General features: G+C 41.4%; 1 protein-coding gene across 1 annotated transcript; it reads left to right on the top strand.

Moving 5' to 3' along the window:
- The first annotated feature begins 5,406 nt into the window (after nt 1–5,406).
- Nucleotides 5,407–23,055, top strand: mesd (mesoderm development LRP chaperone). Its single transcript, XM_052040363.1, has 3 exons — nt 5,407–5,610; nt 12,883–13,115; nt 22,077–23,055. The coding sequence occupies exons 1-3, from the start codon at nt 5,455–5,457 to the stop codon at nt 22,303–22,305; spliced, it is 618 nt and encodes a 205-aa protein (XP_051896323.1). The 5' UTR covers nt 5,407–5,454; the 3' UTR covers nt 22,306–23,055.
- Nucleotides 23,056–24,986: the final 1,931 nt, after the last annotated feature.

Below are 24,986 nucleotides of genomic sequence, written 5' to 3'. Positions count from 1 at the left end.
GACCGCAAGAAACTGCAAAGAGATGTGGACACAGCCCAGCACATCACGGAAACAAGCTTGCCCTCCATGGACTCTGTCTATACTTCTCGCTGCCTCGGTAAAGCAACCAGCATAATCAAAGACCCCACCCACCCTGGACATTCTCTCTTCTCCCCTCTCCCATCGGGCAGAAGATAGAAAAACCTGAAGCACATCCTACCAGGACAGTTTCTATCCTGCCATTATACAACTTTTGAACAGGTCCCTAGTACGATAAAATGGACTCGACATCACAAGCTACCTCGTTAGGGCCTTGCACCTTATTGTCTACCTGCACTGCACTTTCTCTGTAGCTGTTACACTTTATTCTGCTTTCTGTTATTGTTTTACCTTGTACTACCTCAATGCACTGTGTAATGAACTGATCTGTCTGAATGGTATACAAGTTTTTCACTGTACCTCGCTACATGCGACATTAATAAACCAATTCCAATTCCAAATGCTTTAACTCATTGTAAGGGTTAATGTTATTTATTTTCTAGCCAGTACTCTATCTTATTGAAAATTATCCAACTTGGGCATTATTCGGAGGCATCCAACAGAGATTGTGGCACCATCTGCAAAGCTCATACGCAATGTATGAAGTAGCCTCCTTCAACTGAATGTATCTGTTGCATGGCAGATTGTAAACGACTCTTTATGAGGAGACCAATGCTGAAGTAGTTAGGATGGTTGAACTAACTGTAGGACTTCACTCGGATTAGCTGAGAGCAACTGAGGTATGAAATACTCCACGTTATGTAAATGGACCTGCCTAGGATTGCAGCATAGTTCGAAAAGCTCCTTCACAGTGTACGAAATAACCTTTCAGCTGAATGTATTTGTTCTATGACAGCTTGTATACTACTTCACTTCATGTGAAGACCAGTGCTGGAGTGGTGGGAAATGTGTATCTCATTGTTGGACTTCACTCTGATTGGTTAATAGCCAGAGTAGTATGAAGTACTCTGTATTATTCAGATTTATCTAACTGAGAGTCTGCAAACCTGACTCATAATGTATGAAGTAAGTTCCTTCAGCTGAATGTATTTGTTATATGACAGAATATCAACTGGTGTGAACAGCAATACAGACACAGTTGGAATTGTTTATCTGATTGTAAGACTTAAGTCCATTTAGTTAATAGCCGTAGTTGTGTGAAGTAATTTATCTCATTCAAAGGCATCAAACAGAGGATGCAGCACCATCTACAAATCCCATGCACAATGCATGAAGTAACTTCTATCAACTGAATCTAGTTGTTGTGTACCAGATTTTAAACTACTTTTTATGACAAGAGCTATCCTGGAGTATTTGGAATGGTTTTTCTCATTTTAAGGCTTAAGTCAGTTTGGTTATTAGTCACAGTAGCATGAAGTGCTCTTATTTTAATATTCCCTTTTTTTATTTTAAGTGCACTTTATTCATTATTCAGCTCATCATCCAATGCCATGTCCATCTGTTCCAGCTCCCTGTTACACACTGAAGCAAAATAATTACCCTAATATTTCTGCCATCTCCCCATTTGTAGTATTGTCCTGTCTATTCCTTATTGTCCTATTCCCCACCAACCTTTTCGTTGATGAATATTTTACTATTTTGTTTCATGTTCCATGGTACTTTCATTTCATTGACCTATTTGCTTTCTTATTTCTTATCTCTCCTAATCAGTTCATATTCTCTCTTATCATGGACTCTTCTCATGTTTACATACTTAACATGTGCTTCTTTCCTTACCCTCAATTGTTCCCTAATGTCGTTACTCATCAATTCAATTTGTTCTTTTACTGGAATACATTTTTCCTGCGGTCTGTTGAACACCATTTCAAATGTTTCCAATTGCTGCTCTCAAGATTCAACCTCTTAAAATCAGCTTTTCCCCATCTATTATGTGCATACAAATCTCTGATATGGGGTAAACTTTTCTGCAGTCTACCCAATCTATACTCCTCATGATCTTATATATCACAATCATATCCCCTCTTATCCTCCTCCGCTCCAGGGAATACAGTCCGAGCTTCTCCAGCCTATCCTCGTAACTCCAACGTTCCATCACAGGCAACATTCTGGCGAACCTCCTCTGCACCCTCTCCAGCGCTCTCATTTTTTCTATAGTGTGGTGACCAAAACTGCACGCAGTATTCCAGTAGAGGTCTGACCAATGGTTTATAAAGTTGGAGCATAACCACCCTGCTTTCGTATTCAGTACCTTGACTAATGAAGGCCAACATCCCATATGCCTTCTTTACCACATTATCTACCTATGTGGCTACCTTCAAGAACTTTTGGCCTTGCATGCCAAGGTCCCTCTGTTCCTCAATACTGCCCAGGACCCAACCATCCATGATATATGTACTAGCCTCATCAGTACTCCCAGAATGCCTCATATCACATTCATCTGGATTAAGCAACACCTGCCACTTCTCAGCCCATTTCACCAACACATTGATATCATGCTGTGCATAAGACTACCCTCACACTATCAACAACTCCACCAATAGCTTGCATCATCTGTGGACTTACTGATTATACCTCCTACATGCACATCCAAATCTAAATTACTCACAAGTGTTACAAAGAGCAAGGGTCCCAGCACTGATCTCAGTGGAACACCATTAGTCACAGATATCCAATCACAAAACCACTCTACCATTATCCTCTTTCTCCTATTGTCAAATCAATTTTGGATCCAATTTACCAACTTGCCCTGATTCCCATGGATGCTAACCTTTTGGACCAGTCTCCCATGTGGGACCTTGTCAAAAAGCCTTACTGAAGACCAAGTAAACTGCACCTACTACTCTGCCCTCAATAATACACTTAAGAAAAATCCCTGACCTAAGGTCATTTGGTCCATTGAATTAATGGCCGTAAGATGTTTGGAGGGATACATCAGAGTCGGTCTGAGAACACAGAACGTGTGGCGGGGTCTGGTTTGTGCCACTGCAGTTGTTTTGGCTGAGCTTGCTCGAGGTGGAAACGTTTCCACTCATTTGGAGAAGGTATTCATCATTACCTTGAATCCTCATTTGTAAGGGGGAAAGTGGCCCAACATAATCAATTTGTAAGTTTGAATTTGGATCTTCAGCTGGAATTGTGTGCCTTAATTCTCTCCACAAGCATATTGGTCCTGGTTAATTTTAGACATGTATCAGCTCACCTTTCCTGACCTGTTCATGTCATTAATCCAAGTGTGAACTGAATCTGGGACATTGCTGTTGCTGACTTCCTGCTACCTAAAACAGTTCATCTATATCTTTGCTGTGTGTTCCTCCCAATAGTAGGTATAAGTTTCTCTCTCTAACACACACACCTTCCATCCCAGGTGACCTCAATATGTCCTTGGTCCAAACTTGGACCAAAGAACAGAATTCCAGAGGTGAGATGAGAGTGACTACTCCTGACATCAAGGTATCATTTGACCAAGGGTGGCATGAGGAATCCTGATAAAACTGAAATCCATGGGTATCAAGAAGAAAACAGTTCAATGGTTAGAGTTATACCTCACTCAAAGGAAAGCAATTTATGGTAGTTAAAGGCAACAGCATCACCTGCCAATCCCACTCCAAGTTACACACAATCCTGACTTGGAAATATATTCTTTCATTGTGGCTCATTCTGGGTCCTGGTGCCACTTCCCCTACAGCAAAGGGAAGGAGGGGTGATCAACTTCAATAAAAGGGCTGCAGCATTTCAAGGCACTAGTAGTTTACTAGCACCTTCTCAAGGGCAATAAGGGTGGCAATAATACACCCAGATCCCAAAAAATGAATAAATTCATAAGACATCACTGAAAGGAGATGCAACCATTTCCACTGGAATCTATTAGTATTGACTGTCCCTCTGAGAAGTGGAGACTACATCAAGTGAATCCATCTCACGCTGGGTGTCACAGCTTAGATGGGAAATATGGACATTAAATTACAAAGAGGAAGCTGAAGAAAACCACTAACTGAACCACTAACTGAATTAACCACTAATCAGTTGGAAATATGGGTGGAGAAATGGCAGCTGGAGTTTAATCAGGACAAGTGTGAGGTGTTGCATTTTGGGAGGTAATGTAAGGGAAAAGTATACAGTAAATGGAAGGAGCATTGTTATATAGAGGGATCTCAGGATGCAAGTCCATAACTCCTTGAAAGTGGCAACACAAGTAGGTCAGGGATTGAGTATAAAAGCTGGCAAGTCATGTTGCAGCTGTATTAAACTTTGGTTAGGCCAACACATAAAATGCTGGAGGAACTCAGCGGGTCAGGCAGCATCTATGGAGGGAAATGGACAGTTGACGTCTTGGGTTGAGACCCTTCATCTGGACTTTGGATAGGTCACATTTGAAATATTGTGTGCAGTTCTGGTCACTGCATTACAGCAAGAATGTGGAGGCTTTGGAGAGGGTGCAGAAGATGTTAACCAGGACTTTGCCTGGATTAGAGGGTACTAGTTAAAAGGAGAGGTTGGACAAACTTGGATTGTTTTCTCTGGAGCGTCAGAGGCTGAGGGGAAACCTGACGGTATATAAAATTATGAGAGGCACAGATCGTCAGTTTTTTTTCCCAGGGTGGAAATGTAAAATATTAGTGCGCATAGATTTAAGGTGGGGGGAAGGGGTAAGTTTAAAGGGGACTCACAAGGCAAGATTTTTACACAGAGTCGTAGGTGCCTGGAACATGCTACCGTTGGAGGTGGTGGAAGCAGATACGAGGCGGGCAGGGAATGGAGGAATATGGGTCATGTGCAGGCATGTGGGATTGGTTTAATTTGGCATTATGGTCAGCACAGACATGGTGGGCCGAAGGGTCTATTCCTGTGCTGTACTGTTCTATGTTCTATGTAAGGATGCAATTATTTTATTGTTTCCTCTGCAATGTCAGAAGTTAAATCATCCCAATGCTCAGCTCAGGCCTGAACAGATTTACAGTAAATCCTGTACTAATGTCATTATGTTATTTTTATTTTGTCATGTACATTGTGTATAATTTATGTTAATTTAAGTTTATGTAATTCATCATATATACTGTGCTGCTGCTGCAAAAAGCTAATTTTCGTGACATTCATACCCTGGGTAGATATGCCCACGACAATAAACTTGAACTTGATCCTACATTGATTATTAAACCCAGAAGCCTGTGTGTTTTTGTTCTAGTACCCCATTTAAATGTGAATCACCCAGTTTTATATAACTTCTTCCTTCCAACCTTGCAAACCGCATCGACTCTGCCCATTTCATTAACTTGTCATCTCGGCCAGCTCCGGGGACAGGCCACGGCCCCAGCCCCGAGCTCCGGGAACGGGCCACGGCCCCAGCCCCGAGCTCCGGGGACAGACCACTTTCGCAACCCGCACCGGCTCCTCTTCAGGCCCAGTGGCGGTTCCCGCGCTCCTGCTGACGTAGCCCGGGGATCGCCGCGCAGGCGCAGTTGGGTGCACGGGTGGAAGATGGCGGCAGCCGGGCCGTGGGTACTTCTGCTTGTGCTGGTGGTGCTGCTGACCGGCGCGGTCGGGGACGGGAATCGGCCGAAGGCCGGCAAGAAGAAAAAAGACATCCGCGATTACAACGATGCCGATATGGCGAGGTTGCTGGAGGAATGGGAGGTAACAAACTCTGTGGGGTGGGGGTAGGCCCGTTAGCCCGGGCGTGGGGGTGGGCCCGGGCCTGGGGGGTGTGGGAGGGCCCGTTAGCCAGGGGGTAGGGATGGGCCCGTTAGCCAGAGGGTAGGGATGGGCCCGGGGGGTGGGGGTGGGCCGGTTAGCCAGGGGATAGGGATGGGCCCGTTAGCCAGGGGGGTGGGGGGTGGGCTCGGGCCTGGGGGGTGTGGGAGGGTCCGTTAGCCAGGGGGTAGGGATGGGCCTGGGGGGTGGGGGTGGGCCGGTTAGCCAGGGGGTAGGGATGGGCCCGTTACCCAGGGGGGTGGGGGTGGGGGTGGGCCCAGGGCCAGCGCCCGGCTCCGGACTCAATATCGGGTTCCAGACATTCGGTACAGGACGTTCCCCGGACCGTCCCTTCGCTCTCCCCGCGGGCGCTCTCTGTTCCAAAATTGCCACCTGGGTTTGGAATATTCTGTTAATCCTTCTGATCCATAACTAATCGGGTTCCGCAAAGTTTATAGAGATTGCTCCATGGTAAAGAGTTGAAGGGAAACGCTTTGGGTTTCAGTTTTACGTAAAGAATGAAATATACCGGGTACTGGTTTAGAAGCTGTGAAATCACAGATCAGGAAGCTGTGTTTGTGCTGGCTCTTTGAAAGACTTATTGAATTAGTATCTATTCTTCTCCATGGCCTGGTGACCAATTAGCCTAACGACAGTAGAAGGGATAATGTTGGAATCTATAATGATGGATGGAATAACAGAAAACCATGAAAAGATGAATAAGACTGAGTAAAAACTACATGGATTTATGAAAGGAAAATTGTTTTTTTGAATTCCCTGTGAATCTGAGGATGTGACTAGTGGATTGGATGAGGGGGAGCTGATTTAAAGTTTTTGGATATTTGGGAGGCTTTTGACATTTGGGAGCTGATTTAAAGTTTTGGATATTTGGGAGGCTTTTGATGTTCCACACAGGAGGTTGGTCAATGTTTATAATACAGAATTGGGGATAATATACATGGATAGAGAATTGGTTAACCGACAGAATAAAGTGTGAATAAATATATTCTCCAGTTGGCAGGCGAAGATTAGTGGCAGGCTACAGAGACCAGTGCTTGGGCCCCAGCACTGAAGGGGTGCTAAGGAGGAGTAAGGAGATTTCAATGAGATATAGACAAGCTGAATGAGTGGGCGAGCATATATCTCTGGGACATACTGTGGAATAATGCAAAACCATTCAGTGTACAAAACAGACATGCAGAGTACTTTTTAAATTATATAATATTAAGTGGTGTTGCAGCTCAAAGGAACAAATGTACCCAAGTCACTGAAAGCCAATATGTAGGTGCAGCAAGTGAGCAGGATGGCAAATAGTACGTTAGCCTTTATTATGAGAGGATTAGGCAATTGTTTTGAGCCTTGGTGAGATTGCATCCTGTAAGATTTTAGACACTGCCAAAGAAAGAATGTACTTGCTGCAGAGGGGTGCACTTGAAGATCCAGTGGACTGTTGGTAGGGATGGCAGGTTTGCCATAAGTGGAAAGATTGAATATTCTCAAAAATTTAGAATAATGAGAGAAGATCTCACCCAGATTTACAAAATTGTTAAAGGGCTTGATAGGCAAGACGCAGGGAGGACTGTCTAGGACCAAGGCCACAGTTTAAGAATAGAGTGTAGACCATTTAGGGCAGAGATGAGGAAAAATCCCTTCACTTAGGGTGGTTTTGGAATTCTGTATCCCACACGGGGTTGCAGAGGCTTAGTCATTGAGTTAATTCAAAATAGAGATTAGTAGATTTCTGGATATTAAGGGAATCAGGATAGTGCAGGAAAATGGCACTGGAAAATGAACAGCCATGACCTTAATGGAATGTGGAGCAGACTTGAAGGGCTGCAAGCCTACTCCTGCTCTTTTTTTTTGTTCTTCCAATGTGTCTCCTTTTTACCTACTAATTCAATTTCCTTTTACAAGTTGAGATGCTAAAAGCGATTCTGTACTTTCAGGTGAGGCAATTCAAGGCTTTGTAACTTATTGATGAGCTCCCTAGAATTTTGCAGCAAGAACAAGCCACTTTCTCTGGCCCATTTACAATTATTCCTCATATTATTTACCGTTTTGAAAGTTATGAATTCTACTTTCTGCATTTTCCAACTGAGCATTGAGCTGTCACTCATTGTTGATTTTGCAGCAATGTTTACTGGCTATTTATTCATTAACCACTAGAGTAGATAATAGGAACCATGAAAGATGATTTAAAAGCACCAGCAAATGGTAGTGAGATTTTTCTGGTGACCCACCACTTTGAATCAGTTCTTGGCTTTCAGCTAGGCATGTTTTGTCTTTGTTGTGTACTTGTATTTAAGTACAGATTTTCTTTGAGGAATTTATACAACTTGCAGCACATAAATAAGGCATTTCGCTCAAGTTGTATGATTATTCTTCACAGGCAGAACTGCAGGATTAAGGGTGACTTGTTTCCTCTCCAGTTCTGAGGTGGCTGATGATGCTGGTGTGGGACCACACATTCTATCAAGGATGGGGCACAAGGTACTCGATGGGTGGATGGTTTGGGAATTGGTGTCCTCCTCCTGTTGTTCCTGCTTCTGTTGAGCAGGACCTCAAAGTAATTTCAAGATTACTGCCTGTGCCACGTGACAGTGAGTATAGGAATAGAATGAGGTGGAGGTTAAATGTGCGGCTGAGGGATTGGAGTAAGGGGCAGGGTTTCAGATTTCTGGATCATTGGGGCCTCTTTTGGGGCAGGTATGATCTGTACAAAGAGGAAGGGTTACACTTGAATCCCAGGGGGACCAATATCCTGGCGGGGAGGTTTGCTAAGGCTACTGGGGGGAGTTTAAACTAGAATTGTTGGGGGGTGGGATCCGAAGTGGAGAGACTGGGGAAGAGGTGTTTGGCTCTCAAATAGAGAAAGCTAGTAGTAGGTATGAGAGGGAGGACAGGCAGGTGATAGAGAAGGGATGTGCTCAGACCGGTTTGAGATGTGTCTATTTTAACACAAGGAGTATTGTGAACAAGGCAGATGAGCTTAGAGCTTGGATAAATACTTGGAGCTACGATGTGGTGGCCATTACAGAGACTTGGATGGCTCCGGGACTGGAATGGTTACTTCAAGTGCTGGGTTTTAGATGTTTCAGAAAGGACAGGGAGGGAGGCAAAAGAGGTGGGGGAGTGGCACTGTTGATCAGAGATAGTGTCACGGCTGCAGAAAAGGTGGACGTCATGGAGAGACTGTCTACAGAGTCTCTGGGTGGAGGTTAGGAACAGGAAGGGGTCAATAACTTTGCTGGGTGTTTTTTATAGGCCACCCAGTAGTAACAGGGATATTGAGGAGCAGATAGGGAAGCAGGTCCTAGAAAGGTGTGAGAATAACAGAGTTGTTGTGATGGGAGATTTTAATTTCCCAAACATCGATTGGCATCTCCATACAGTGAGGGGTTTAGATGGGGTGGAGTTTGGTAAGTGTGTTCAGGAAGGATTCTTGACACAATATGTAGATAAGCCTACAAGAGGAGAGGCTGTGCTTGATTTGGTATTGGGAAATGAACCTGGTCAGGTGTCAGATCTCTCAGTGGGAGAGCATTTTGGAGATAGTGATCATAATTCTATCTCCTTTGCAATAGCATTGGGGAGAGATAGGAACAGACAGACTAGAAAGGCGTTTACTTGGAGTAAAGGGAATTATGAGGTGCTCAGGCAGGAAATTGGAAGCTTAACTTGGGAACAGATGTTCTCGGGAAAGTACGGAAGAAATGTGGCAAATATTCAGGGGATATTTGTGTGGAGTTCTGTGTAGGCATGTTCCAATGAGATGGGAGTCACGAGAGGATACAGGAACTGTGGTGTACAAAGCCTATAACAAATCTAGTCAAAAGGAGAAGAAAAGCTTACAAAAGGTACAGAGCTAGGTAATGTTAGAGATCTGGAAGGGTATAAGGCTAACAGGAAGGAGCTTAAGAAGGAAATTAGGAGAGCCAGAAGGGGACATGAGAAGGCCTTGGCGGGCAGGATTAAGGAAAACCCCAAGGCATTCTACAAGTATGTGAAGAGCAAGAAGATAAGATGTGAGAGAATTGGGCCTATCAAGTGCAGCAGTGGGAAATTGTGTATGGATCCAGAAGAAATAGCAGAGGTACTTAATGAATACTTTACGTCAGTATTCACTACGGAAAAAGATCTGGGACTTGCAGCAGGCTGAAAAGCTTGATCATGTAGATATTAGGAAAGAGGAGGTGCTGAAACTTTTGGAAAGCATCAAGCTGGATCCAAGTCGCCGGGACCAGATGAGATGTACCCCAGGCTGCTGTGGGAGGTGAGGGAGGAGATTGCAGAGCCTCTGACGATGATCTTTGCATCGATGGAGACGGGAGAGGTTCCAGAAGATTGGAGGGAACAACATCCGCAACCCTTATTCAAGAAAGGGAGTAGAGATAGCCCAGGAAATTATAGACCGGTGAGTCTTACCTCAGTGGTTGGTAAGCTGATGGAGAAGATCCTGAGAGGCAGAATTTATGAACATTTGGAGAGGTATAATATGATTAGGAATAGTCAGCATGGCTTTGTCAAGGGCAGGTTCTGCCCTACGAGCCTGATTGAATTTTTTGAGAATGTGACTAAACGCATCGATGAAGGGAGAGCAGTAGATGTAGTGTATATGGATTTCAGCAAGGCATTTGATAAGGTACCCCATGCAAGGCTTATTGAGAAAGTAAGGAGGCATGGGATCCAAGGGGACATTGCAGTGTGGATCCAGAACTGGCTGGCCCACAGAAGGTAAAGAGTAGTTGTTGGAGGTTTGTATTCTGCATGGAGGTCGGTGACCAGTGGTGTACCTTGGATCTGTTCTGGGACCCTTACTCTTTGTGATTTTTATAAATGATCTGGATGAGGAAGTGGAAGGATAGGTTAGTAAGTTTGTGGATGACACAAAGGTTGGAGGTGTTGTGGGTAGTTTGGATGGCTGTCAGAGGTTACAGAGGGACATAGATAGGATGCAAGTTGGGCTGAAAAGTGGCAGATGCAGTTCAACCCAGATAAGTGTGAAGTGGTTCATTTTGGTAGGTCAAATACAATGGCAGAATATAGTATTAATGGTAGGACTCTTGGCGGTGTGGAGGATCAGAGGGATCTTGGGGTCTGAGTCCATAGGACGCTCAAAGCGGCTGTGCAGGTTGACTCTGGTTAAGAAGGCATATGGTGTATTGTCCTTCATCAATTGTGGATTTGAATTTAGGAGCCGTGAGGTATTGTTGCAGCTATATAGGACCCTGGTCAGACACCACTTGGAGCACTGTGCTCAGTTCTGGTCGCCTCACTACAGGAAGGATTTGGAAGCCGTAGAAAGGGTGCAGATGAGATTTACAAGGATGCTGCCTGGAATGCGGAGCATGCCTTATGAAAGCAGGTTGAGGGAACTCAGCCTTTTCTCCTTGGAGCGATGGAGGATGAGGGGGGACCTGATAGTGGTATATAAGATGATGAGAGGCATTGATTTGGGTAGATAGAGGCTTTTTCCCAGGGCTGAAATGGTGGCCACAAGAGGACATAGGTTTAAGGTGCTGGGGAGTAGGTATAGAGGAGATGTCAGAGGTAAGTTTTTTTTTTACTCAGAGTGGTGAGTGCATGGAATTGGCTGCTGGCAACAGTGGTGGAGGCGGATACAATAGGGTCTTTAAAGAGACTTTTGGATTGGTACATGGAGCTTAGAAAAATACAGGGCTATGGGTAAGCCTAGTAACGTCTAAGGTAGGGACATGTTCGGCACAGCTTTGTGGGCTGAAGGGCCTGAATTGTGCTGTAGGTTTTCTATATTTAAGCTGAGTTTCTGTGTGCTCTTTACAAATGGGCTTGAGGTTCTTAATGCCATTCAGAATGCTGCTCTGTTCTCAGTCAGAGATTTAGGAGATATGATTAGTAAGTTTGCAGGTGACATAAAAATTGGTGGTAAGGAGGATAATCTTAGGTGGTAGGATGATATTAATGAGTTGATAAAATGGGCAGAGCAATGGCAGATAGAACTTAATCTTGATAAGTGTGAGGTGATGTATTTTGGGAGGACTTGCACAATGAATAGTAGGGCCTTTGGAAGTGTCAAGGAACAGAGAGACCTTAGTGTTACAAGTCCAAGGAGCCCTGAAAATGTCAGCACAGGTAGGCAAGGAGATGAAGAAGGCATATAGTATACTTCCCTTCATTAGATGGGGCATAGAATGTAACAGCAGGAAGGATCTGGATAAAATCATGGCAGATACAATGTGTTTGACATGATTTATATACATGTGAAATTATTCACTTTGGCAGGGAAATTAGTGAGGCAGAGTATTATTTAAGTAGTGACAGATCAGGAAATGGACTCCTGGGAATCAGGCAGCCAATGAGCTCTGGCAGTTCAAGTCAGAAGATTTGGGCCACTACTACCCTGAAGGTCACAACACAAAATGTGATTTGTCTGCTTTGCAGCTGGATGTTTGACGTAGAAAGTGTCTGGGTGCAAGCTTTCTCTAGGCTGGGCGTCAACTGATAGGCGAAGTGCAACAACTTCCCAATTCAAATAGGTTTCTCCACACCTAGCCCACAAGTACTTTGAGAGGCATTGCTCACTGGCTTCAAAACTTAAGGAAAATGTCTTCGATTTAAACGAGTGTTCTCAAGCTACTAAAAACAAATATTATGAGAAAAATTTAAGATTATAAATCTTAGTTTAAATCAATGCAAACCAAATTACCTTGTATAAATGCTTCTGTCTGCGGTTGTTCCTAATTGAAATGAAGGGACTTATTGGATTGGTTCAGCCCACAGGTTTCCCAGTCTAACTGCTGGGAATCCTGTGGAAGTTTGTTCCTCCATTGGAGTCCTTCAAGGAAGACTGATGGACAGCATTTGTTCTGCAAGTGGTGATCATCTGTGTGGAATTGCATGTGTGCCTAGTAGTCCTGAACTTCATTCTTTCACCCCCACCCTCACCCCAAAGTTACACAAGTAAGTTCTGGCAATTCCAAGTGGAACAACTGGCTTGAAAGCTCGAGATCTGGGCTATTTATATGGGTTCTTTTCATTCTAAGATGAGTAGAGTCACGAAACAGGCTCTGCTCCCGGTGCAAGTTTTTGCTGATTGGTTAGCCTCTGTACTTCTGTCAGTGAAGCACGATGCTGTAATGTTCAAATGAATCTAAAAAGCTGCAAAAACAAAATATAAAAATCACTTAAAATCATTTATTCTTGGGCAAATATTCATAATGCTTTATTTTTATATAGAAAGATGATGACATAGAAGAAGGTGATCTACCAGAACATAAGAGATCTTCACCACCAATAGACTTTTCCAAAATTGATGCCAGCAATCCTGAAAGCCTTCTGAAGATAACCAAGAAAGGCAAGACACTAATGATATTTGTAACAGTGGCAGGGAATCCCACTGAGAAGGAAACTGAAGAGATTACCAGTCTTTGGCAAGGCAGTCTCTATAATGCAAATTATGATGTACAGAGGTAAGTGCATGAACATTATGGTTACAAGAATTGTAGATGTGCAAAGCTAATCCTGAAGTTTTGTTTTAAAATGTTTTGGTAGTGTGGCATTTGTGTTGGATAATATGTTTTCCAGTCTGGGGTATTGGAAAGGATCTTATTTGCTGAGCTTGTTGATATCGGGTTGCACATGGGAGCCCTGCAGGATCTGTTTAGCCCAATCGCCTAATCAGTTATCCTGACTTAAAATTGCAACTTGACTGGTGATCATTCAAGCTCATGCATAATAACATACCTGGTTGAATATCCAACTGACATTGCCCTCACGTATGCTGCTGCTGCTTGACATACATGCAGCTTCTGATATTTGTGGATCGATGTCCCATTCCCTGGAGAGAGAAACCTGGTACTGGTAGGAATGCAAGATAATTTTCTGCAAAAAAAAAGGGAATGTATATTAAATTTTGAAGGTTTGTGTTTTCCATATGGATGTCAGGGATTATGGATCAAAGGCAGGTAAGTGTAAGCACAGATAAACCATTAAAGACTTGAGGAACCAAATGATTACCTCTTTTTCTATATCTAATAACTTGCTGCAGTGAGAATTGTTGAATCATTCCTGTACTTCCTCAGGTTACCACTGTTTGTACATCATTACCAACTTTAGAGCTCTGAAATTTCCTTCTTAAGGTGTTCTCACCAACATTACTGAAACAGATCATTTTACTGTTTATAGGATCTTGCTGTGCACATTGGGTTGCCACGTTTAATGCATTACAATGGTATTTGCAATTTAAACGACTGTGGCCGTATAGTGCTTTGAGTTGTCCTGAGTTTGCAAAACACCACAAACATATTGATTTTTGAGATTATTTGATTGACATCAATAGATTTATTGTATAATATAAAGAAAGAAAACGCTAGGGATATTCAGCAGGTCAATCTATCTGTGGAATGAGAGGCAGAGTTAATATTTCAGGTCAATTGTCCTTCTTCAGAGTGTGAAGTCTGTTTCTGACCTTTCAGATGCCTGAATGGCTGAGTATTTCCAGCATTTTCCGATTTTATTTCAGATTTCCAGCATCTGTAGTTTTTTGACTTTTAATAGATTTATTGTTCTGTAGTTTGTAACTGTTGTGGAACACACAATCTAATAAGCAGAAAGACTGAGTAAATTTTATTCCTACTTATCTTTTTTTAAAAGGCAAGCAATCACTACAGAAGACATTGATTGTAAGCTTGTTAAGAATGGGAAGCTTAACTAATCTGGAAGTTTTCAAAAAAATTATCTAGTAGTTGGAGAAGGGGAAAAAAACTTTTAGTGGCCTACAGCAGCCTTTTTTTTCCTCTTTTGTCACCCAGCCATGATTGATATATGGTGACTGTTAATTTTTAGCTATTTATGAAATGTTTTTAATGTAAGAAGAAACTATGCTGAATGAAACAGAATTATCAGATTAGCAATAAGATGATTTAAAAAAACCTGTTCTTTTTGCGAATCTAGATTGCTTATCTTTAACAAACATTCTGTAATAGCTTTAATTATTCTGCTAATGTGACTCGTTGACTGCAGTACAGTGCAAATTGTTTCCTTATGGTTGTTCCATATTCTGGACTAGGTGACAATTCAAACTTTTTGATATCTAATGTTTGATTGTGTTTGAATGAAGATGAAAAAGCTCTATACTGGCCTAAATGCCAGCTAGAATGAACATACGCATTAAGTACAGGAGTAAGCCAGATGTCTCTTTGAGCCTGCTCTGCTATTTATTAAGCTTCATTTTCCTGCACTCTCCCCATACTCCTTGTTTCTCTTAATGTCCAGAAATCTATCAATATATGTTCTGAATGAACTTGGGATAGTGAATGCTAAAGAATCACCAGCCTCTGTTGGATGCCTTTCTTCAAGGCTTCTTGTAACTAAAGCCTCTTAATCCTGGGATCATAGTGTATCTTATGCACACTCTGCAAGACTGTGTTATCTGTCTTTACTAATGTTTGGTTTTGCCTGGCTTTTAGTTTTGTAACAGTAGCCCACAAATTATTTGTTTAAATTTAGATTTACTATTGCCAAAACTGTGCTACACAGCATGCTGAAGCTCACATTTACACAGGCAGTACTTTTATATAGAAATTTATTTCAAAGGGAAAATTGTGCTCAATGCAATTTATTATAGTCCATTCAGGTGTCCTTACCCTTAAATATATACATTGGTGAATTTCACTGAATCTTAAGATTGAAACTTCTCTGGACAGGTAGATTAGACACAGCAAATTTTTCTTTTGTATCTTTTCCAAAAAAAAAATCTGCATGTGCTCACTCATTTCATCCGGCTGAGGTGAATGTGAGGGTGTGAGAGGCAGATGCCTCTACAAGTGGTTAGTTGATATCTGCTGGTATAATGGCTTTCTTAAGCTGTTGAGGTTGTCTATATTCAGACTTGTGCTCTTCTGTCCCAGTACAGGCTCTTGCTGTGCCCACTCCCGTTGTGGCAAGGACCCTCTTTTCCCATCCCCCCACTACTCCAATGCTCATTCACACACCTGCCAATGCCTTAATCTCCAAAATTCCCTCTCTTGGCCAACTTTTGTATTTTAAAAATAGATCTGTTCATTTGTATCCAGAAATGTACTAATCTGTCTTGCGTTACTCTGACTGAGCTTCCACAGCTCTCTCATAGAGAGTTCCAAGGATTCTCTACACCCTGGGTGAATAATTTTTTTTCTCGCCTCTAGACCAGAAAGCTGAACCCTTACTTAAAGTCTGTGACCCCTGGTTTTAGACACCCCTGTTAAGCCCCTGTAAGAAGTTTGTATGTTTCATTGAGATCATTCCTCTGTCTTCTAAGCTCTTCAGAGCACAGCCCCAGTTTGCTTTACCTGCCTTTGTAGGACAGTTTCCCATCTTAGGAGTCCATTGTTGCTCTTCCCCCTATTGCATGTATACCCTTCCTTGGGTCAGGAGACCAGACCTCTGCACAATATTTTACCTTTACCTTTGTCACTGAGTTATAGACCACAGAAACAGCACCTTCAGCCCAGCGCTTGTATGCCAACCATCACTTACCCGCTACACCAATCACATGTACCAGCACTTGGTCAATAACCTACTCCTTTGTAATTTGAGTGCATATCTAGAGACCTAAATAATTGTGAGAGGATCCACTTCCACCACTCCCCTCAGGCAGTGATTTCTGAATTTCAGCCACCTTTAGTTGGAAAATATCCTGCTCAGATCCTCTCTAAAACTCTTCCCTCTTATCCTGAAGCCTAGGTTGTCTGGCTTCGGGCACCTCTGTAATAGGGAAAAGTTACCTTCTATCTACTGAAGTATATAAAATTGAGAGACATAGGATAGATAGTCGGTCTTTTTCCCAGGTGGAAAGGTCAAATACTAGAGGGCATAGGGTTAAGCGGAGGTGGGGGGGGGGGTGCAGATTAATGAAGATTTACAAGGCAAGATTTTTTTATAAAGAGTGGTAGGTATTTGGAGTGTACTGCCAGGGCAGGTGCTAGAAGCAGATATAATAGGGATGTTTAAAAGGCGTTTAGACAGATGAACAGGCAGTGAGTAGAGGGATATAGACCATGAGCAGGCAGATGGGATTAGTTTAGATTGGCATCATGGTTGGGGTAGACATGTGGGCTAAAGGGCCTGTTCCTGTTCTGTACTGTTCTTGTCCTACATTCTACTCTATCCATGCCCCTCATAATTATGCATACCACCAGCAGATCCCTTCTCAGCCTCCTCCACTCCAAAGAAAACAAACTGTTAAACAGTCTCTTCTCGTAACTGAAACATTCCATCCTGGAAACATTCCATCCTGGAACATCGTGGTGAACTTCCTCGGCGCCATCTCCAGTACAATCGCATCTTCTTTGTAGTGTGGTGACCAGAACTGCACACACATCTCCAGTTGTGGTCTAACCAGTGTTTTATAAAGCTACTCCATAACCTCCCTGCTCTTCTATTTTATACCCTGGTTAATGAAAGGTAGTATCCCACATACCTTATTCATCTTTTCTATCTGTGTTGCCACCTTCATCAATCCTTGGACTTGTATGTCAATGTCCCTCTGTTCCATGGCGTCCCTAGTGCTTTAATATTCATTGTGTATGTCCTGTCCTCGTTTGTTCTCCCTAAGTGCATCACCTTGCATTTATTCCAGATTACATTCTATCTGCCATTGCTTTGTCCATTTTACCGACTGATCGATATCTTCCTGTAAACTAAGACTTTCCACTATCAACAGCACCACCAATTTTTGTGTCATCTGCAGACTCGCCAATCAAGTCTTCTATATTCACATCCAAATGATTGATGTATATGACAAACAGTAAGGTCTCAGTGGTCTCAGATTACCAATTGCTGTTCATTATCACCCTTCTCATCACCAAACCAATTTTGGATTCAATTTGCTAACTTGCCTTGGATCTGATGGGCTTTAATCTTTTGGGACCATGGGACTTTGTCAAAAGCATTAGTCTCATGTAGTCTACATTGGCTGCACAGACATCAACAACACATTTTGTTGACCTTTTTGGAAAAACTCAGTCAAATTGGTAAAACGGGATCTCCCCCTAACAAAGCCTGATGACTATCTTTGATTAATCCCAGACAGCAAGTGTGGATTACTCCTGTCTCTCGGGACTTTTTCCAGTAACTTCCCCAACACTGGGGTTGGGCTCACAGGTTTATACTAATCAGGCTTTCCCTGCTGCCCTTATTGACTAAGAGTAAACATGCTATCTTTCCAGTTATCTGTATTTACATCTTCATGCATTAATGTACATACTGCCTTTCTAAATACTTGTACTGCAAATTATTCTTTAGCAATCCTTGTACAAGTTTGTCTGGGTCCGCCTTGAACATGCCACCTTTCAGCTTCCCACCATTTAAAGCATTTTTTTCTGCCAAAGTAGATCATGATTTCCCTTATTCATAAATCTATGTTGATTCTGCCCAATATTATTATTCTGTAAGTGTCCTGTTACCTTTTCCTTAATAATAGATCCTAGAATTTGCTCTCCTACTGATGTAAGGCTGACTGGTCTGTTTTTCTCTCTCCCCTTAAATTCTTGGTTTACACTTACATCCTCCCAATCTGTGGGGACCATTCTTGAATGCATGGAATTTTGGAAGATGATTACCAGTTCATCCATTTTCTCCAGTGTCACCTCTTTTTCAAAACCATGCGATGTTTGTCAGCATATCCTGGAGATTCATTAGTTTTCAATCCCAGTAATTTCTCTAGCACTTTTTCTTTGAAAAGAATATCAGTTACCTTTATCTGCTTGTTCACTTCATACTTGTTGATCTCTAGTATTTCTGAAAGGTTTTTGGTGTCTTTTTCTGTGAAGAGAATTGAAAAACATTTGTTTAATTTCTCTACATCTTCTGTATTGTCTAATAATTATTTCTTGTGTCTCCACCTGTTAGGGGCCTGCATTAACTTTTCCATTTTACATAATTAAAGAAGATCTGTTTTTATTTCTTCCTAGTTTAACCTTGAATTCCATAATGTCTTCAACCTCTGCTGAATTCACAAACCTCAGCTGTTGTCTTTTTTGATATAATACTTTGTAATTTCTCTTGCAAATCATGGTTGGACAACTTCCTGTAGGGTTTTTGTACCTTTTAAGATATACAATGCTTTTTAAAAGCTTTCATAAAGCACCTGGGTTTCTTTTGTTACATTAAAACTGCTACACAAATACAAGGTGATAATGAGTTCTCACAGCTTTGTAGAGTGGTTGTTGCTAAATGCATAACAGCACTCAGTAACAAAGAACTCAAATCAAAAGAAAATGGGGCAAAAAAATGTGCTTGTGACAGGAATTGCAGGTAAAAGGATCTGCATGCAGTTTTTGAGCTGGGCTGTGATGTTGGGAAGATATGCATTTACTAACTGTGACACTGATTCATTTGTTTGTCCCGAATTGGTATTTTTTATGCTTTACGCTTGTGTAACTTTTCATATTAACCCGTAACTAATGGTGTGAAACATAAAACAGGTTGTAAAAGCTTCTAGGGATATGTAAAAAGAAAAAGATTAGCACAAGTTATTGTGGTTAGGAATGTGTATAATACTTTTTATACAGTGACACTTAGGATGTTTAAAAGGAAAAATAATAACTCAGTCATTATATTGTAACTTTGTGAAGTTAGTACAAAGAGTCCCAGAAGGATGTTCGATTGTATGATCAGAATTGCTGATAGCTTGTGTTGGGACTGGTTAAGAGATTTAACGACAGCCTTGTAGAGTATGTGAAACAATATCTTCCTTGTAGACAAAACAGACTGCAGTTGCTGGAACCGGGAACCAAAAACAAGTCGTCTTGTCTTGTATTCCACGCATAATGACCTGCATTTTAACCTCTCATTTTATAACTGACTTAACATTGCTTGTTAGCTGAAGAACTGTTAGACTCAGCGATGACTTGATCATATACAGGCAGCCCACGGGATACGTATGGGTTCCATTTCTGAGAACTGTTGGTAACCTGATTTTTCTGTAAGTCAGAAAGTCATTGAGTGTCAATTAACATGAACATTTATTTATTGTCTTCCCCTGTGCAGTTACAATGGTACAGAGTCAGAATATCCCACATTCAATGGATAGTTTCGATGGTCTTTAAGTATCAATGGATGCTGCATTGTTTGATAAAATACTTTACAAGTGTCAAGAGAAGATGTTGTCTTATCAGTTTCCAAAGCAAATCTCTTAAATGGCCTACCTCTGTGAACAACTGACAGCCTGTGTTCTTAAAGATTACTACCTGCAGCTTTCATGTAAAGAGTTTTTTTGGAAGACTTGTCTTTTGCATTAACTAGCTTCCACACCTGTTGTATAACTCCTGAAGATGATTGCTTTTCTGTAACTAACCTTCCTATCTTAAACAATGCTTTAAAATTTCCGTAAATCAGGTCTGCTGTAATCCAGGGAGTCCCTATAGCTTTAAATCTCAAAGGATTGGTATCACTCTACTCTTTTCAATTTAATTCCTTTCAAAGAGAATGCGGGAAGAGCCATGTTCCCATTAATTAGTTATGGCATCCTGTGAGTGAGTTTTTGAACAATTGCACTATTTTTTTGAACAATTCCTGTGTTTGAAAAGGAAACACTTTGATTCCTTCATGGCCTGAGAATCGGAACTAGTTGCCTTGCTGTCTTGTGGGATAATTTTTCTCATTCAAATCGCCAGTTTGAACCCCTCTTGCTGACCATGTACATCAGGGAATTATCGTTGGGCTATGTTTTCAAGCTCTCTTGAGGAACACAGCAGACAGTTGAGGCCCTCACTGAGGACAGTAAACTAAAGAAAAAGGACTCTTAATTGAAAATAGCCATGATGAGCCAACTGCTTTTCCCTGTGTCTTTTAGTGTTCAGAAGGTAGTCTAAGCCAGCACAGAAACATGGGCCCTTGCAGCCCACCTTGTCCACACCAGCTGTGATGCCCATTGACACTAATCCTATTTGCTGCGTTAGGCTCATATCCCTCTACTCCTTTCCTATCCAAGTACCTGACCAAATGCCTTTTAAATGTTCTACAGGGGATCCCCAGGTTACAGGAGACCTGACTTATGGAAATCTGGCTCTTCACAAATTCTCCCATAAATTTTTAAAGAACCCTAGCAAATAATAAAATGTTTTCTGGTGTTCCTTAACCAACTCAATACATGTACCATTGGTTTAATTGTGGGTAGTGTTAAGGCAAACATAGAATGTATTTGATGAAATTAAAGAATCATAGGAAATGTGTGCAGGGGAAATTGTTCATTTCTGATGTGGAAGAATCAGTTTACACACCATTCTCAGGAATGGACCCTTGTGTAGCCGGACTGCCTGTTATGGTAGCTCCTGGCAGCTTGTTCTAAATGTTCACTACCCTCTATGGAAGAACTTGCCTCTCCGTTTTCCAATATTCCTTAATGTTAAATTGGATTTAAACTGTTAGTGTCTTCTGAAATTGCTCATCCTAATGTGCACCAAACATTGTTACCTGTCACCTTTGACTTCTGATTTAACGTCATCTCAATGTTAAAATTTTCACTCATTTTGATTCCTTCATGGCCTGCTCACATCATGATACTACCTTCCTGTGCTCTCCGTGTTCTGTCTTTTGAGGTTTTTCCTTTGAAATATCCTCATTTGACTTGAATGTTGCTTTTATTTTCTTTGTAATTGTGTCAAATTTCCTGATTCTTGTAAGTGTCATGGCATGTTATACCACGTTAAAGGTTTGTACGTTCATCAGAGTTGGGTGAAAGAAATAAAATGTGTGTCTTCTGCTTGGTGCTGGTTCTATTGTGGGAGGAAAAGGGGTCTCTGTAATAAATTCAACAAAGTTAGCTCAGCGACAAACCTGTCAGTAAGCTATTTAGCCTGTCTGCCTGTTCAGCCATTTGGTCAGATCATGGCTGATCTGTATCCCAGATATTATCCTTTTGAAACCCTTGCCCAATAAAAATCTGTCACCTATTGATGGGGAGAAAATTTCAAATCTTCACTTCCTTTTGTGTGGGGAAAGTTGCCCCTTACTGAGCAGTGTTCAGTGTTCCTTGATGCTGGGTTCTCAGCAGAAGATCTAACTTCTCTCTAACTTGTTAGCAAATCATCTTGCTATATTAAATATAACAATTAAATTACATCTTGACCTTGGGGATAGTAGTGAAGTTTGGGCACTCTGTTCTCATAAATCAGTGTTGATATTCCTCACAAGATAATATATCCATCCGAAGGTGCTGTGCCCAAAACTGGATGGCTTCTGACCATTGGAACCATGAGAACCTAACTAAGTCCTTATCAGTCCCCTTAAGAGGCGGAGAGTCAGGAGATAGAAAGATCTCCTTTTGCTTTGTCTCTTTCCAGTGGTGCTTTCTTATGTTTCCTTGAGTTATCTGGATACCATTATATTTCTGTTTTCTTGGGCAATTTTGCTCTTAAATTCAAGAATAATTCCTTCCTTTCCTCTTCTAGATTTGTAGTTGGTTCTGATCGGGCCATATTCATGCTGCGCGATGGAAGTTACGCTTGGGAGATTAAAGACTTCCTGATAAATCAGGAACGCTGTGCAGATGTTACCGTCGAGGGGCAGACGTATCCTGGAAAAGGAGCTGAGAAAAAGAAAAATGAAATCAAGCCGGATAAGAAAAAACCTACAGCAGCTTCGCAGAAAGATAATCGGGCCAACAAAAACGAGTTGTGAAGTAATTGAGCTAGATGGTGATCAAAAATTTCCTTTTGCATCACGTGTTGCCTTTTGATGTTGAGATTCCTTGATGTTGAGATTCCTTAATGTGGAGCTGCCGTAGGATCCAAGATGCTGGATTTCGTAACTCACTGAAAGTCTTTGAAGTTGGAACTATGGTCAGATCCTAATGCTCACTCTCAATGTATCTCAGTGACTCGCAGACTTAATGAAATCAAAAAGGGTGCAACTGAAGTACAGTCAATAAAATCATCTGTCTGTGCTTTGCACCATAACACTGAATAGGCTGTCTCTTCACATGGTAATATTTAAATGTAAAAACAGGTTCTTTTCTGTGATCCTCAGACTAATCCTCAGACTATTTACTGTTGATGACTTTTATGAATGGTGACTAGCACATGCACTCTAACTTCAGTGATATAATTGAATGAGTTATTTTTCATTCACCAGTGTTGTGTACTAAATTTATTTTGGACAGTACTTGGGCACAATTGGTACTGCATTCATGTATGTTGTTGTAACATTTATTTTGGTCAGCCTTTGTATTGAAGTACAGCTCAATCTGTATCTAATTGTATTACATGACAATGGTACATATGACAGTCAAATGTGTATTTTTCAGTTGTCAGGAACCGTTTTATTTCAAAGAGAATTGCTCAAAATTGTATTCCATTTTCCTGAACTGCTAAACTATGAATTGGTAAACATTTTTTACAGAATAAACCTGTGTATACAGTCAGAACAAGATGATGTCTTGCAGTTGCTGTAAAAAGTTGCCTATAACATCAAATGTACATTGTTTGCCACTCCACTACTCTTGCTGTAGCAACCACTGATTCTTTAAATAGTTGGAAGTATCACGGTACTGAAATTTATTGATCAACTTGTTCATTCCAAAAGGATAGCAGTTAAGAAGCTGTGATAAATAGATGCAGTGGTGCAAATTTATTTTCTGAAATGTGTAGATTTTTGTATTGGAAACACGTAACACAGATGCTTACTGACGTCTTTGCAAGTGCAGTATTGTCCTAAGTAATAATTGAATATCAGGTGCATAGCTGATGGAGTTTGGTAGGATGGAGGGTGCGGGGGGAATGTTGGTGCGGCTTTGTGGGATGGTGATGAGAGATTATTACAAGATTTAAATCTTAAATTGATGGTATTATGATCTGTACTTTCTGCAGCACTAACCATGCCAGTTGAAGTCCAGGATAGTGGATTAATGGTATAATGAAACTTTCACTGCATCCTTCACTAAGTGCCAGACCCTGCCATAGCACCGTTCTGTGGAGGAGGGAGATGGAGAATCTCCATCTGACACAATATTCTTGAGCCACTTTATTGGTTGTTGTCCCTTTGTGTGCCCTTATTGCAAAATGTATGAAACTTTAACTTGTGGCATCTCTCTCAGAAGTTCAGTAAGGCTTGAGATACCTTGCTTTTAGTTAAATATGCACCATTTGTCTAGTCGAGTGTCTGATGACTGGTCCTTGGCCTGGGATGTTAACTCTGTTTCTCTTTGCGTTGATATGGCTTGACCTGCTCAGCATTTTCTGTTTTTTCTCTTTATTTCACATTTCCAGCATGTGCTGCGTTGCAAGTTGTTAATGTTGAATAACAGTGTGCTCAAGGTGGGCAATCATGCAGTTGACTATAACTGTTCTCGTGGAGAACAAAAGAAGTCTGGCCTATTGCAGTGTGCAAGTGTGACCTTAGTCCTGCTGCTACAGTCCTCTTGGGAACTGAGGTGATGATGTATTCAAGTAGGGATTTGTTCTCCTCACAGAAGGGATGTACCAAAGATGTTAGAATAGCCAATCCTCTCTCGGCACAAATTTGTACCACGGTTACTGAAAAAAATTTTTTTAGTATGGAGCTCCATACTAAAACATTAATGAGGTATTCAGCATTAAACATTTCAATACTGTAAACAAGACACAAAAATTGGATTAATTCGGTTGGGAAAGATCAAATAGACTTTTTTTTGCTGTGTAAATAAAGAACCTGAGAGATGGCCAGTTGGGCTTTAAAATTACTAGGGGTTTGATGGATTTGGAGAAAGTATCCTTCATTTTGAGATGTATAAAATAAGGGCTATAAGGTCATCACAAATTGATCCAAATAGGAACAGCAGGGTCCAGAGAGTGGTTAGTATGTGAACCTGGAGGAGTTGAGGTGAATACAGTGACTGCAATTAAGGGTAAGCTGGATACACATACAAGGGAAAAAGGGATCTGAGACTATACTGAAGCTCAGATGCAAAGTTTTGGAGGTGGTTTGTGTATTTCATTAACACTGCCTTAGAACCATTGAGATTTATAGCTGTTTAATACCATGTTTTTCTTTTGTAAATAGGAACTAAGTTATTTTGCTTCACATCTGTTGATTATAGCTTTGGTGTCCCCTTCAAGTACTAATTCCTGCTGAGAGACTACCCTAATTTATCAATGATACAGTAATCAAAGGTAGAAAAAAATCCATGAGGACAGTCCTCCCACAAGTCCCCTCCCCACCTCCCTTATTTGGTTGCTCTTCATCTTCCTTTCTTATCAGATTCCATAATCTGCAGCCCTTTGTTTAATGAGAGTCCCTTGTAGACTGAGACAGGAGAAATATTGGGGAATAAGGAAATAGCAGAAAAGTTCAATATTTTGTAAGTCTTCATGGATGAAGATACA

This window comes from Pristis pectinata, chromosome 28 (genome assembly GCF_009764475.1).
Source record: "Pristis pectinata isolate sPriPec2 chromosome 28, sPriPec2.1.pri, whole genome shotgun sequence".
Lineage (NCBI taxonomy): Eukaryota > Metazoa > Chordata > Chondrichthyes > Rhinopristiformes > Pristidae > Pristis > Pristis pectinata.
This window is presented reverse-complemented; position numbering and strand designations above follow the sequence as displayed.